The sequence below is a fragment of the Anolis sagrei genome, chromosome 9 (genome assembly GCF_037176765.1).
Source record: "Anolis sagrei isolate rAnoSag1 chromosome 9, rAnoSag1.mat, whole genome shotgun sequence".
Lineage (NCBI taxonomy): Eukaryota > Metazoa > Chordata > Lepidosauria > Squamata > Dactyloidae > Anolis > Anolis sagrei.
Window position 1 is genome coordinate 2,786,367 of NC_090029.1, and position 13,598 is coordinate 2,799,964.

Sequence of the window (13,598 nt, forward strand, 5' to 3'; positions counted from 1 at the left end):
GAGTTTGGGAGTTGTAGTTCACCTACATCCAGAGAGCACTGTGGGCTCAAACAATGATGGATCTGGACCAAACTTGGCACGAATACTCAATATGCCCATATGTGAACACAGGTGGAGATTGGGGAAAACAGACCTTGACATTTGGGAGTTGTAGTTACTGGGATTTATAGTTCACTTACAATCTAAGAGCATTCTGAACCCCACCAATGACAGAATTGGGCCAAACCTCCCACACAGAACCCTTCTCACCAACAAAAAATACTCTGTATTGTCGAAGGCTTTCATGGCTGGAATCACTAGGTTCTTGTGGGTTTTTTCGGGCTATAGAGCCATGTTCTAGAGGCATCTCTCCTGACGTTTCGCCTGCATCTTTGGCAAGCATCCTCAGAGGGAGCGAGGTCTGTTGGAAATAGGAAAAAGGGTTTATATATCTGTGGAATGACCAGGGTGGGACAAAGGACTCTTGTCTGCTGGAGCTAGGTGTGAATGTTTCAACTGACCACGTTGATTAGCATTTGATGGCCTGGCAGTGCCTGGGGCAATCTTTTGTTGAGAGGTTATTAGATGTCCCTGATTGTTTCCTCTCTGCCTGTTTTGCTGTTGTAATTTTTGAGTTTTTTAATACTGGTAGCCAGATTTTGTTCATTTTCATGGTTTCTTCCTTTCTGTTGAAATGGTCCACATGCTTGTGGATTTCAATGGCTTCTGACATGGTGGTTGTGAGAGTGGTCCAGCATTTCTGTGAGGAAAAAAACAAGGACATCTAATCACCTTTCAACAAAAGATTCCCCCAGGCCATTATATGCTAATCAAGGTGGTCAGTTGAAACATTCACACCTCGCTCCAACAGACAAGAGTCCATCTTTCTGAAAGTCAGGAGGGAGGGGGCAGATCTGATCTCTATCGGGAGAGAGTTCCACAGCCGAGGGGCCACCACCGAGAAGGCCCCGTCTCTCATCCCCACCAGACGCGATTGCGAAGGAGGTGGGACCGAGAGCAGGGCCCCTCCAGAAGATCTTAGCAACCTTGATGGTTCATAGGGGAGAATCCGTTCGGACAGGTAAACTGGGCCGGAGGCATTGCAACAGTTGTATGCAATGGAGAAAAGTAGAATAACTAAAAACCATCGAACTGACAAAATTGTCGTATTTGTATAAATCTACGTGAATCATAGAATCCTAGAATCCTAGAGTTGGAAGAGACCTCCTGGGCCATCCAGTCCAACCCCATTCGGCCAAGAAGCAGGAATATTGCATTCAAATCACCCCTGACAAATGGCCATCCAGCCTCTGCTTAAAAGCTTCCAAAGAAGGAGCCTCCACCACACTCCAGGGCAGAGAGTTCCACTGCTGAACGGCTCTCACAGTCAGGAAGTTCTTCCTCATGTTCAGATGGAATCTCCTCTCTTGTAGTTTGAAGCCATTGTTCCATTGCGTCCTAGTCTCCAAGGAAGCAGAAAGGAAGCTCCCTCCCTCCTCCTCCCTGTGGCTTCCTCTCACATATTTATACATGGCCCTCATCATATCTCCTCTCAGCCTTCTCTTCTTCAGTCTAAACATGCCCAGCTCCTTAAGCCGCTCCCCATAGGGCTTGTTCTCCAGACCCTTGATCTGCTCCCTCCTCCCTGTGGCTTCCTCTCACATATTTATACATGGCTATCATATCCCCTCTCAGCCTTCTCTTCTTCAGTCTAAACATGCCCAGCTCCTTAAGCCGCTCCCCATAGGGCTTGTTCTCCAGACCCTTGATCTGCTCCCTCCTCCCTGTGGCTTCCTCTCACATATTTATACATGGCTATCATATCCCCTCTCAGCCTTCTCTTCTTCAGGCTAAACATGCCCAGCTCCTTAAACCGCTCCTCATAGGGCTTGTTCTCCAGACCCTTGATCATTTTAGTCACCCTCCTCTGGACACATTCCAGCTTGTCAATATCTCTCTTGAATTGTGGTGCCCAGAATTGGACACAATATTCCAGGTGTGGTCTAACCAAAGTGGAATAGAGGGGTAGCATTACTTCCTTAGATCTAGACACTATGCTCCTCTTGATGCAGGCCAAAATCCCATTGGCTTTTTTTGCCGCCACATCACATTGTTGGCTCATGTTTAACTTGTTGTCCACGAGGACTCCAAGATCTTTTTCACACGTACTGCTCTCGAGCCAGGCATTGTCCCCCATTCTGTATCTTTGCATTTCATTTTTTCTGCCAAAGTGGAGTATCTTGCATTTGTCACTGTTGAACTTCATTTTGTTAGTTTTGGCCCATCTCTCTAATCTGTCAAGATCGTTTTGAATTCTGCTCCTGTCCTCTGGACTATTGGCTATCCCTCCCAATTTGGTGTCGTCTGCAAACTTGATGATCATGCCTTCTAGCCCTTCATCTAAGTCATGAATGAAGATCCTGATCAGGACCGGGCCCAGGACGGAACCCTGCGGCACTCCACTTGTCACTTCTTTCCAAGATGAAGAGGAAGCATTAGTGAGCACTCTCTGTGTTCGTCCACTTAACCAATTCCAGATCCACCTCACCGTAGTTTTGCCTCGCCCACATTGGACTAGTTTCCTTGCAAGAAGGTCATGGGGGACCTTGTCAAAGAAGGCCTTCCTGAAATCCAGGTACGCTACATCCACGGCATCATTCCCCGCATCTACCCAGCTTGTAACTTGAAAAAAGAGTTCAGATGAGTCTGGCATGACTTGTTTTTGATAAATCCATGTTGACTCTTAGCGATGACTGCATTTGTTTCTAAGTGTTTGCAGACCGCTTCCTTAACAATCTTTTCCAGAATCTTGCCCGGTATCGACGTGAGATGTGTGGGAGGGGATTTTGATCTGAGAATAGACGCTGTAACTGTACAATGGTATGGTGTTAAATGCTTTTACAATAATTAAAGGAAAATAACATGTAAAAACCCCCCCTCTTTCCTTTGTGCAGTATCTGAGTATGATTGACCTCCTGGAGTCCATCGATTATATGGTTCGCAATGCTCCCTACCGGAAGTACAGGCCGGAGGCACCGCTCCATAGGAACGCCAAGCAGTGGTAAGTCGGAGGCTTTTCTGCATGGTTTTAATGTGGCAACGCTTTAAGTAAAGGACAACTTTCTTTATTTGGAAGCAAACCTCTGGGAAATTGGCTCGCAGCCTTCAAGTTAAGGGAAAAGAACCCGTGGTGAAAATCTTTTGGCACCAAAGTGAGCATTGCAGCACACCCAAATACCGTGCTCTGACCTACAAGAAGCACTGCCTGAACATCTAGCAAAAAGTGGGTGCTAGAAACAATATCATACGAAAGCTGACTGGCACAACCTGGGGATCACAACCAGACACAGTGAAGACATCTGCCCTTGCGCTGTGCTACTCTGCTGCTGAGTATGCATGCCCAGTGTGGAACACATCTCACCACGCTAAAACAGTGGATGTGGCTCTTAATGAGACATGCCGCATTATCACGGGGTGTCTGCGCCCTACACCACGGGAGAAATTACACTGTCTAGCTGATATCGCACCACCTGACATCCGCTGGGAAGTAGCAGCCAATAGTGAAAGGACCAAGGCAGAGACATCTCCAGCTCATCCCCTGTTTGGGTATCAGCCAGCACGTCAACGACTTAAATTGAGAAATAATTTACTAAGATCTACAGAGACACTAGTTGTAACACCCCAGCAAGCGAGAGTCCAAAAGTGGCAGGCTCAAACCCAGAATACCAAATGAGAGACTCCCCCAAAAGGGCACACAGAAGACTGGGCGACTTGGAAGGCGTTGAACAGACTGCGCTCTGGCACCACGAGATGCAGAGCCAACCTCAAGAAATGGGGCCACAAAGTGGAATCCATAACATGCGAGTGCGGAGAAGAGCAAACCACAGACCACCTGCTGCAATGCAACCTGAGCCCTGCCACATGCACAAGGGAGGACCTTCTTGCGGCAACACCAGAGGCACTCCACGGGGCTAGAGACTGGTCAAAGGACATTTAATCAATTACCAAGCTTGCAAACTCTGTTTTGTCTCTTTGTTAAAAAACTGTTAAAAATATAACAATTATCTATATATATAAATCTGTTAGGTTGGTTCAACCAGACAGCAAAACTCCACAACCCCCCAACGAAACTGTACCAAAATTGCCATGCCCATAACACAACCCACAAGGTACAAACATATCTACTCAAAATGAAAAACAACACAACAACACACTCACAAAACGGCAAATCAACAAAACTCAAAAAAACCCAACAAAACTTAACCAAAATTCCCATGCCCATAACACAACCCATAAGGTACAAACATATCTACTCAAAATGAAAAACAACACAACAACACACTCACAAAACGGCAAAACAACTGAGCATGTGCATTGGTGCCCAGCCGCAAGTTCCCTGGCGCGCGCACACAGTTCCCTCTGCGGAAGCCATGCCCACTCCAAGCCGTGCCGCTTCCCGCACACACCCCCCCTGCCGCACGCACACACACAACCCCACGCTCCATCACTCAACCCGCTGCACACACACACGCAACCCCACGCTCCATCACTCCCCCCACCGCCACACACACACGCGCAACCCCACTCCCCCCCGCTGCCGCACACACACACGCAACCCCACGCTCCATCACTCCCCCCACCGCCACACACACACGCGCAACCCCACTCCCCCCCGCTGCCACACACACACACGCAACCCCACACTCCATCACTCCCCCCGCTGCCACACACACACACACATCCTCACGCTCCATCACTCGCCTGCACCAATCTTACCTCCTTTTACTTCACGCCACCTCCAAACCCCACCCTGCCCCGCAGCAACACCAGAGTCTGTTCAGTGCCTTCCAAGTCGCCCAGTCTTCTGTGTGCCTGGGGGGGGAGTCTCTCATTGGGTATCTGGGTTTGAGCCTGCCACTTTTGGACTCTCACTTGCTGAGGTGTTCCAGCGAGTGTCTCTGTAGATCTTAGAAAACTATTTCATGATTTAAGGTGACCTTGAGTCTGGTTGATACTGACACGATAAATAAAATAAAATAAAAATTATTCATGGCTCCCAATGGAAGGAACTGGATACTTCTGCTCTGTTCTTACAGGTGGAAATACGCAGGGAACAGTATCCTGGAAGTCCATATCAGGCGATGCTCCCGCATGTGGTCGTGGAGCAACATCAGGCACCACCGGCAACTTCTGAGAAATTACAAAAACGCTTACAAAAACAGGCTGACGCAGACCAAAGTGTCAGAAGAAACACAGAAACAGCTCCAGGTACTTTGTGTGATTGTGACGTGTACACATATAGCTATAAAATATAAGTATATAAAATATACGTATATTTATACTAATCTTATATAAATAAAAATGTAATGTTCAATGTATTGTCGAAGGCTTTCATGGCCGGAACCACTGGGTTGTTGTAGGTTTTTTCAGGCTCTATGGCCATGTTCTAGAGGCATTCTCTCCTGACGTTTCGCCTGCATCTGTGGCAAGCATCCTTAGAGGTAGTGAGGTCTGTTGGAACTAGGAAAAGGGGTTTATATATCTGTGGAATGACCAGGGTGGGACAAAGGTCTCTTGTCTGCTGGAGCTAGGGGTGAATGTTTCAACTGACCACCTTAATTAGTGGGTTGTTGTAGGTCTTTTCGGGCTATATAGCCATGGTCTAGAGGCATTCTCTCCTGACGTTTCGCCTGCATCTATGGCAAGCATCCTCAGATGTAGTGAGGTGTTTTGGAACTATGAAAAAGGGTTTATATATCTGTGGAATGACCAGGGTGGGACAAAGGTCTCTTGTCTGCTGGAGCTAGGGGTGAATGTTTCAACTGACCACCTTAATTAGTGGGTTGTTGTAGGTCTTTTCGGGCTATATAGCCATGGTCTAGAGGCATTCTCTCCTGACGTTTCGCCTGCATCTATGGCAAGCATCCTCAGATGTAGTGAGGTGTTTTGGAACTATGAAAAAGGGTTTATATATCTGTGGAATGACCAGGGTGGGACAAAGGTCTCTTGTCTGCTGGAGCTAGGGGTGAATGTTTCAACTGACCACCTTAATTAGTGGGTTGTTGTAGGTCTTTTCGGGCTATATAGCCATGGTCTAGAGGCATTCTCTCCTGACGTTTCGCCTGCATCTATGGCAAGCATCCTCAGAGGTAGTGAGGTCTGTTGGAACTAGGAAAAAGAGTTTATATAGCTGTGGAATGACCAGGGTGGGACAAAGGACTCTTGTCTGCTGGAGCTAGGTGTGAATGTTTCAACTGACCACCTTGATTAGCATATAATGGCCTGACAGTGCCTGGAGCAAACTAGTTCTGCTGCCTTCTCAAAAGCTTGCTCAAAGAGCCAGGTCTTTACTTTTTTTGTTAAGTCAGGGGGTAGGGGGCCAATCTAATATCCCTGGGGAGGGAGTTCCATAGCTGGGGGGCCACCACTGAGAAGGCCCTATCCTTCGTGTATGCCAATCGCACTTGTGAGGTTGGGAATCACTGATATGAGTGTCGTGACTTATCTTGGGTAAACCTGCTTTTTGTCTTTCCATCACAGGACCTAGAAAAAGGCCTAGATGTCTTCAACATTATCTTGGCGCGGCAGCAAGCCCAGACCGAGGTGCGGCCTGCTCCTTCCGTGTTCAGTTCATAATTGAAGGCCAGAGATATATTTGAGTGCTTCTGACTGATTTTCTGACTGATAATCATAATTATTGTGATTTTGTGATACGAAATCCAGCATATAGATCTCATTTGCTGTGACATACTGTGTTTTTGTGTCAGAATAATAATAATAATAATAATAATAATAATAATAAAGACTGGCGTAAGCCATTAAGGGTGGTTCTAGTGGTGATCGGCACACTGCAGTGCCTAAAGACCTTGGCCTGCACTTAAACACAATTGGCGCTGGCAAAATGCATAATTTGCTGATACATTACACAGTCCTAGACACTTGGGAAGTGTCCAACATGTGATCCAATAGAACAGGCAGCAGAGTGTGTCTGCTGTGGACACATCTTGTTATGTTTCTAATAATAATAATAATAATAATAATAATAATAATAATAGATGTCACCATACCAACAGCCAGCAGAGTGATCTTGTCGGCTGTGGACTCATCTTATTGTGTTTCAAATAATAGTAATAATAATAGTAATAATAATAATAATAATAATAATTGATGTCACCATCCCAACAGCCAGCAGAGTGATCTTGTCGGCTGTGGACTCATCTTATTGTGTTTCAAATAATAATATTATTAATAACAATAATAATAACTTTATTTTTATACCCCGCCTCCATCTCCCCAAAGGGAATTGGGGCGGCTTACAAAGGGACAAGCCCAGAGAGCACAAAGTTAAAAACATAACACAATAAGACAACATCGGCACACTGGGTGCAGTGCCTAAAGACCTTGGCCTGCACTTAAACACAATCAGCGCTGACAAGATTACCATCTGCCATCTGCAGGCGGCCACCTTACGGGGTTCTGCACACATTATTTGCCGATACATCACACGGTCCGAGACACTTGGGAAGTGTCCGATGTGTGATCCAATACAACAACCAGCAGAGTGTCTGCTGTGGACTCATCTCGTTGTGTTTCAAATAATAATGGTTTTGTATTGGTTGCAAACGATTTAGCTTGAATGACTTTGTACTTTAATTGCATTTCCTGGTGTTTTAGGTGATCAGATCAGGGCAGAAGCTGCTGAGGAAGAAATCGGCCGATGGAGAGAAGAAAGGCGGCGGTTGGTTCAGCGGTCTTTGGGGGAGGAAGGACTCCAAGAAGAAAGATGACGAGGAAGAGCCCTCCGTTCCGGAAAGTAGGTCAATAGGGTGGGAGGGTTTGAAACACAGGCTGGATGGCCATCTGTCGGGAGGGCTTTGATTGTGTCTTCCTGCATGACTGTTGCAACCCAGATCAGGAAACGAGACCATAAGATTTAATCCACCACACTTGACTGTGGGAAAGAACAATCCTTTTTATTGATGAAAAATGGTTACAAAATAGAGGAAAATGCAAAGTCAAAATGCCACAGTAAAACTCAGCAGTCAGGAATATCTCTGAACTAGATCAACATTCCAAAAGCAACACTATAAAAACCTGGAACCTGTTAGCATTTCACTAACCGTACTTTGAAACTACAAGCCTCTGGGAATGCAGGCCATGGGAAACGGGAACTCTGCCAAGATAATGCCTCAGTCTAAACGATGCTTGATCTAACGAGACAGCCCGGGGGAGACTTAAAACTAAAGAAACTGTTTCGGGACACGCCTCCAGGCTTGGAAGCCTCCTTTACCTCTAATCTACTTCTACTCCTTTACCTTTAATCACCTCTGCAATCCATTGTAACGCGTGGGGCAGAAACACTTGCACGGTTCCGGTGCTCCTGGAAGCAATGGCTAATGGCACACCTTTTCCAATTCTTTGCGCAGCCATCGACGATCTCATGACACCCGAAGAGAAGGCCAAGCTTTTCACTGCCATCGGTTACAGCGACAGCTCTCACAATTTGGCTTTGCCTAAGCAGGTATGTGCGCATTTTCATTTTCAGCTTGTGCTACAGAGAACAGACTGTCCTCGAGTTACAAACATCTGACTTAAAAACAACTCACAGTTAAGAATAGGGCTGAGATGACAAGAAGTGTGGGACATCTATCTTTAAGAAGGGAAATGCGTTCCTGGAAATGTTACTTATCATTACCAAGCCTATATATATAAATATATATATATACACACACACACTAGCCGCCCCCTGTCATGCGTTGCTGTGGCCCACTCTGGTGGTCATGGGGGTTCTGTGTGGGAGGTTTGGCCCAATTCCATCGTTGGTGGGGTTCAGAATGCTCTGTGATTGTAGGTGAACTACAAATCCCAGCAACTACAACTCCCATATGTCAAGATTCTATTTTCCCTGAACTCCACCAGTGTTCTTCTTCTTCTTCTTCTTCTTCTTCTTCTTCTTCTTCTTCTTCCTCCTCTTCCTCCTCTTCTTCCTCTTTTTCTTTTCTTCTTCCTCTTCCTCTTCCTCCACTTCCTCCTCCTCTTCTTCTTCTTCTTCTTCTTCTTCTTCCTCCTCCTCTTCTTCTTCTTCTTCTTCCTCTTCTTCTTCTTCCTCTTCCTCTTCTTTTTCTTCCCCTTCTTCCTCTTCCTCTTCTTCGTCCTCTTCTTCCTCTTCTTCCTCTTCCTACTCTTCCTCTTCTTCCTCTTCTTCTTTTTCTTCCTCTTCCTCCTCTTCCTACTCTTTTATTCTTCTTCCTCTCCCTCTTCTTCCTCTCCTCTTCCTCCTCTTCTTCTTCCTCTTCCTCTTTTCCTTCCTCTTCCTTCTCTTCCTACTCTCTTCTTCTTCTTCCACCTTTTCTTCTTCTTTTTCCTCATCCTCTTCTTCCTCTTCCTCTTCTTCTTCCTCTTCTTCTTCCTCTTCCTCTTCCTCCACTTCCTCTTCTTCTTCTTCTTCTTCTTCCTCCTCCTCTTCTTCTTCTTCTTCTTCCTCTTCTTCCTCTTCCTCTTCCTTTTCTTCCCCTTCTTCCTCTTCCTCTTCTTCGTCCTCTTCTTCCTCTTCCTACTCTTCCTCTTCTTCCTCTTCTTCTTTTTCTTCCTCTTCCTCCTCTTCCTACTCTTTTATTCTTCTTCCTCTCCCTCTTCTTCCTCTCCTCTTCCTCCTCTTCTTCTTCCTCTTCCTCTTTTCCTTCCTCTTCCTTCTCTTCCTACTCTCTTCTTCTTCTTCCACCTTTTCTTCTTCTTTTTCCTCATCCTCTTCTTCCTCTTCCTCTTCTTCTTCCTCTTCTTCTTCCTCTTCCTCTTCCTCCACTTCCTCTTCTTCTTCTTCTTCTTCTTCTTCCTCCTCCTCCTCTTCTTCTTCTTCTTCCTCTTCTTCTTCCTCTTCCTCTTCCTTTTCTTCCCCTTCTTCCTCTTCCTCTTCTTCGTCCTCTTCTTCCTCTTCTTCCTCTTCCTACTCTTCCTCTTCTTCCTCTTCTTCTTTTTCTTCCTCTTCCTCCTCTTCCTACTCTTTTATTCTTCTTCCTCTCCCTCTTCTTCCTCTCCTCTTCCTCCTCTTCTTCTTCCTCTTCCTCTTTTCCTTCCTCTTCCTTCTCTTCCTACTCTCTTCTTCTTCTTCCACCTTTTCTTCTTCTTTTTCCTCATCCTCTTCTTCCTCTTCCTCTTCTTCTTCCTCTTCTTCTTCCTCTTCCTCTTCCTCCACTTCCTCTTCTTCTTCTTCTTCTTCTTCTTCCTCCTCCTCTTCTTCTTCTTCTTCTTCCTCTTCTTCTTCCTCTTCCTCTTCCTTTTCTTCCCCTTCTTCCTCTTCCTCTTCTTCGTCCTCTTCTTCCTCTTCTTCCTCTTCCTACTCTTCCTCTTCTTCCTCTTCTTCTTTTTCTTCCTCTTCCTCCTCTTCCTACTCTTTTATTCTTCTTCCTCTCCCTCTTCTTCCTCTCCTCTTCCTCCTCTTCTTCTTCCTCTTCCTCTTTTCCTTCCTCTTCCTTCTCTTCCTACTCTCTTCTTCTTCTTCCACCTTTTCTTCTTCTTTTTCCTCATCCTCTTCTTCCTCTTCTTCTTCCTCTTCTTCTTCCTCTTCCTCTTCCTCCACTTCCTCTTCTTCTTCTTCTTCTTCCTCCTCCTCTTCTTCTTCTTCTTCTTCCTCTTCTTCTTCCTCTTCCTCTTCCTTTTCTTCCCCTTCTTCCTCTTCCTCTTCTTCGTCCTCTTCTTCCTCTTCTTCCTCTTCCTACTCTTCCTCTTCTTCCTCTTCTTCTTTTTCTTCCTCTTCCTCCTCTTCCTACTCTTTTATTCTTCTTCCTCTCCCTCTTCTTCCTCTCCTCTTCCTCCTCTTCTTCTTCCTCTTCCTCTTTTCCTTCCTCTTCCTTCTCTTCCTACTCTCTTCTTCTTCTTCCACCTTTTCTTCTTCTTTTTCCTCATCCTCTTCTTCCTCTTCCTCTTCTTCTTCCTCTTCCTCCTCTTCTTCCTCTTCCTCCTCTTCCTCCTCTTCTTCTTATTTATTTATTTATTTATTTATTTCAAGTGCTTCTACCCCGCCCTTCTCAACCCCCTAGGGCCGTGATGGTGAACCTATGACACGCGTGTCAGCACTGACACGCATGGCTATTTTTGATGACACGCAGACACATGCAGCCGCATACAGAGTACACCTTATAAGAGCCAATCTAATTCCATCCTTCAATTTGTAAAAGGCTCTACACATTTAACATCTGCGCATTTGAGCATTGTTCACTCCATAACTCAGTATGGATTACATATTTTTCTTATTTAAACTATAAATATTGTAAAATGATGGTGTGTCTTTTTCCCTCGAAGTGACACCCCACCCAAGTTATGCTCAGGTTTTGGGGGAATTTTGACACCCCAAGCTCAAAAGGTTGCCCATCACTGCCCTAGGGGAACTCAGGGCGGCATAATATAATATAATATAATATAATATAATATAATATAATATAATAGTGGGGTATAATATTATTTATACCCCACTACTTAACTCCGCAAGGAAACTCAGACATTTATTATTATTATTATTATTATTGTGTATATTATTATTTATACCCCGCTTGTTTTTTCCACAAGGAGACAGAGACTATTATTATTATGTTTATTATTTATACTCCACTACTTCTCTCTGCAAGGAAACTCAGACATTTATTATTATTATTATTATTATTATTATAATATTATTATTGTGTACATTATTATTTATACCCTGCTTGTTCTTTCCACAAGGAGACAAAGAGACTATTATTATTATTATTATTATTATTATTATGTTTATTATTTATATCCCACTACTTCTCTCCGCAAGGAAACTCAGACATTTATTATTATTATTATTATTATTATTGTGTATATTATTATTTATACCCCGCTCGTTCTTTCCACAAGGAGACAAAGAGACTATTATTTTTATTATTATGTTTATTTATACCCTGCTTCTTTTTGCCACAAAGGAGACTCAAATCGGCTTATATTTAAATAATTTCCATACAATTTAAAATATCGAAACATCAAAACAGAATTATATATCATTGATATTTTTTTAAATTAATTTTTCTTTATTCAATTAAAATGCATAAAAACCGTAGATTTGTAGTCTTAACATGCTGTGTTTTGGGGTGGAGTTGGGATTTGTAAACGACGCCATGTTCTTGCACTCGCAGTGTTTTACTTGGAATATATAGCAAGGGTTTGTGACAGGTGTGTGTCCCTCTTGTGTAGTACGTGGCTCACGTGATGTCTTTGAAACTCCTGAGCACCTCCTTCACCATCAAAGAAGACAGGAACGTCCCTGACACCCTGAAGATCCAGATCATCGACTTGAGCACCACAATTTCCCAGAGACCTGGAGCCCAAGCCCTGAAGTAAGGACCCACTTTGGCGATCCACTAATTTAAGATCAGACCGCCCAACTCTGATTAGACTATTATTCTAACCTCCTTCAATGTAAATGTGCTTACTAGGCATGGTTAGGTACGTCGGAATCTTCGTAATTCGGAATAAATTTGGAAAAATTACCTTTTCGAAGTGATTTTGAAGTTTTTAAGAAAACCGGAAGTCCCTTTGCCCTTTTGAAGCTTTTCCCGCCATTTTTGTTATGACTCATGAAGTGAGTCGGAAATGATTCAGCTTTTCCCCACTTCTAGTCCCTTGGACTAGACTCAAGCCAGAGAAGCCAGTTTTAAACCAGAAAAGGAAGGAATTTCCTGTCCTCGGCTCTAGCCAGAGAAGCCAGTTTTAAACCAGAGAAAGAAAGAATTTACTTCTCTTGCTTTTCCCCGCTTCTGTACCCTGGCCTCGGCTCAAGCCAGAGAAGCCAGTTTTAAACCAGAAAAGGGAGGAATTTCCTGTCCTCGGCTCAAGCCAGAGAAGCCAGTTTTAAACCAGAGAAGGAAAGCATTTATTCCGCTTGCTTTTCCCCACTTCTGGCCCCTGGCCTCAGCTCTAGCCTGAGAAGCCAGTTATAAATTAGAAAAGGAAGGAATTTCCTGGCATCGGCTTTAAGCCAGAGAAGCCAGTTTTAAACCAGAGAAGGAAATAATTTACTTTGCTTGCTTTTTCCTGCTTCTGGCCCCTACCCTCGGTGCAAGCCAGAGAAGCCGGTTTTAAACCAGAAAAGGGAGGAATTTCCTGTCCTGGGCTTAAGCCAGAGAAGCCAGTTTTAAATCAGAAAAGGAAGGAATTACCTGGCCTCTGCTCAAGGCAGAGAAGCCAGTTTTAAACCAGAGAAGGAAAGAATTTACTCCGCTTGCTTTTCCCCGCTTCTGGCTCCTGACCTCGACTCTAACCAGAGAAGCCAGTTTTAAACCAGAAAAGGGAGGAATTTCCTGTCCTGGGCTTAAGCCAGAGAAGCCAGTTTTAAATCAGAAAAGGAAGGAATTTCCTGGCCTCGGCTCTAGTCAGAGAAGCCAGTTTTAAACCAGAGAAGGAAAGAATTTACTCCGCTTGCTTTTCCCTGCTTCTGGCCCCTGACCTCGACTCAAGCCAGAGAAGCCAGTTTTAAACCAGAGAAGGAAAGAATGTACTCCATTTGCTTTTCCCTGATGCTGGCCTCTGTCCTCGGCTAAAGCTAGAGAAGCCAGTTTTAAACCAGAGAAGGAAAGAATTTACTCCGCTTGCTTTTCCCTGATTCT

The 13,598-nt window shown here is 44.6% G+C and overlaps 1 protein-coding gene across 3 annotated transcripts in view; it reads left to right on the forward strand.

Annotated features, from left to right (window-relative positions):
* The window catches only part of VPS13C (vacuolar protein sorting 13 homolog C), a 264,400-nt gene that overhangs the window by 65,878 nt on the left and 184,924 nt on the right, over nucleotides 1-13,598 (forward strand). For all 3 annotated transcript variants that reach the window (XM_067471235.1, XM_067471236.1, XM_067471237.1), the window contains exons 14-19: nucleotides 2,934-3,040; nucleotides 5,076-5,247; nucleotides 6,520-6,582; nucleotides 7,654-7,792; nucleotides 8,406-8,500; nucleotides 12,187-12,329. In XM_067471235.1, the coding sequence (XP_067327336.1) occupies nucleotides 2,934-3,040; nucleotides 5,076-5,247; nucleotides 6,520-6,582; nucleotides 7,654-7,792; nucleotides 8,406-8,500; nucleotides 12,187-12,329 (719 nt within the window). The remainder of the gene's footprint in view (nucleotides 1-2,933; nucleotides 3,041-5,075; nucleotides 5,248-6,519; nucleotides 6,583-7,653; nucleotides 7,793-8,405; nucleotides 8,501-12,186; nucleotides 12,330-13,598) is intronic.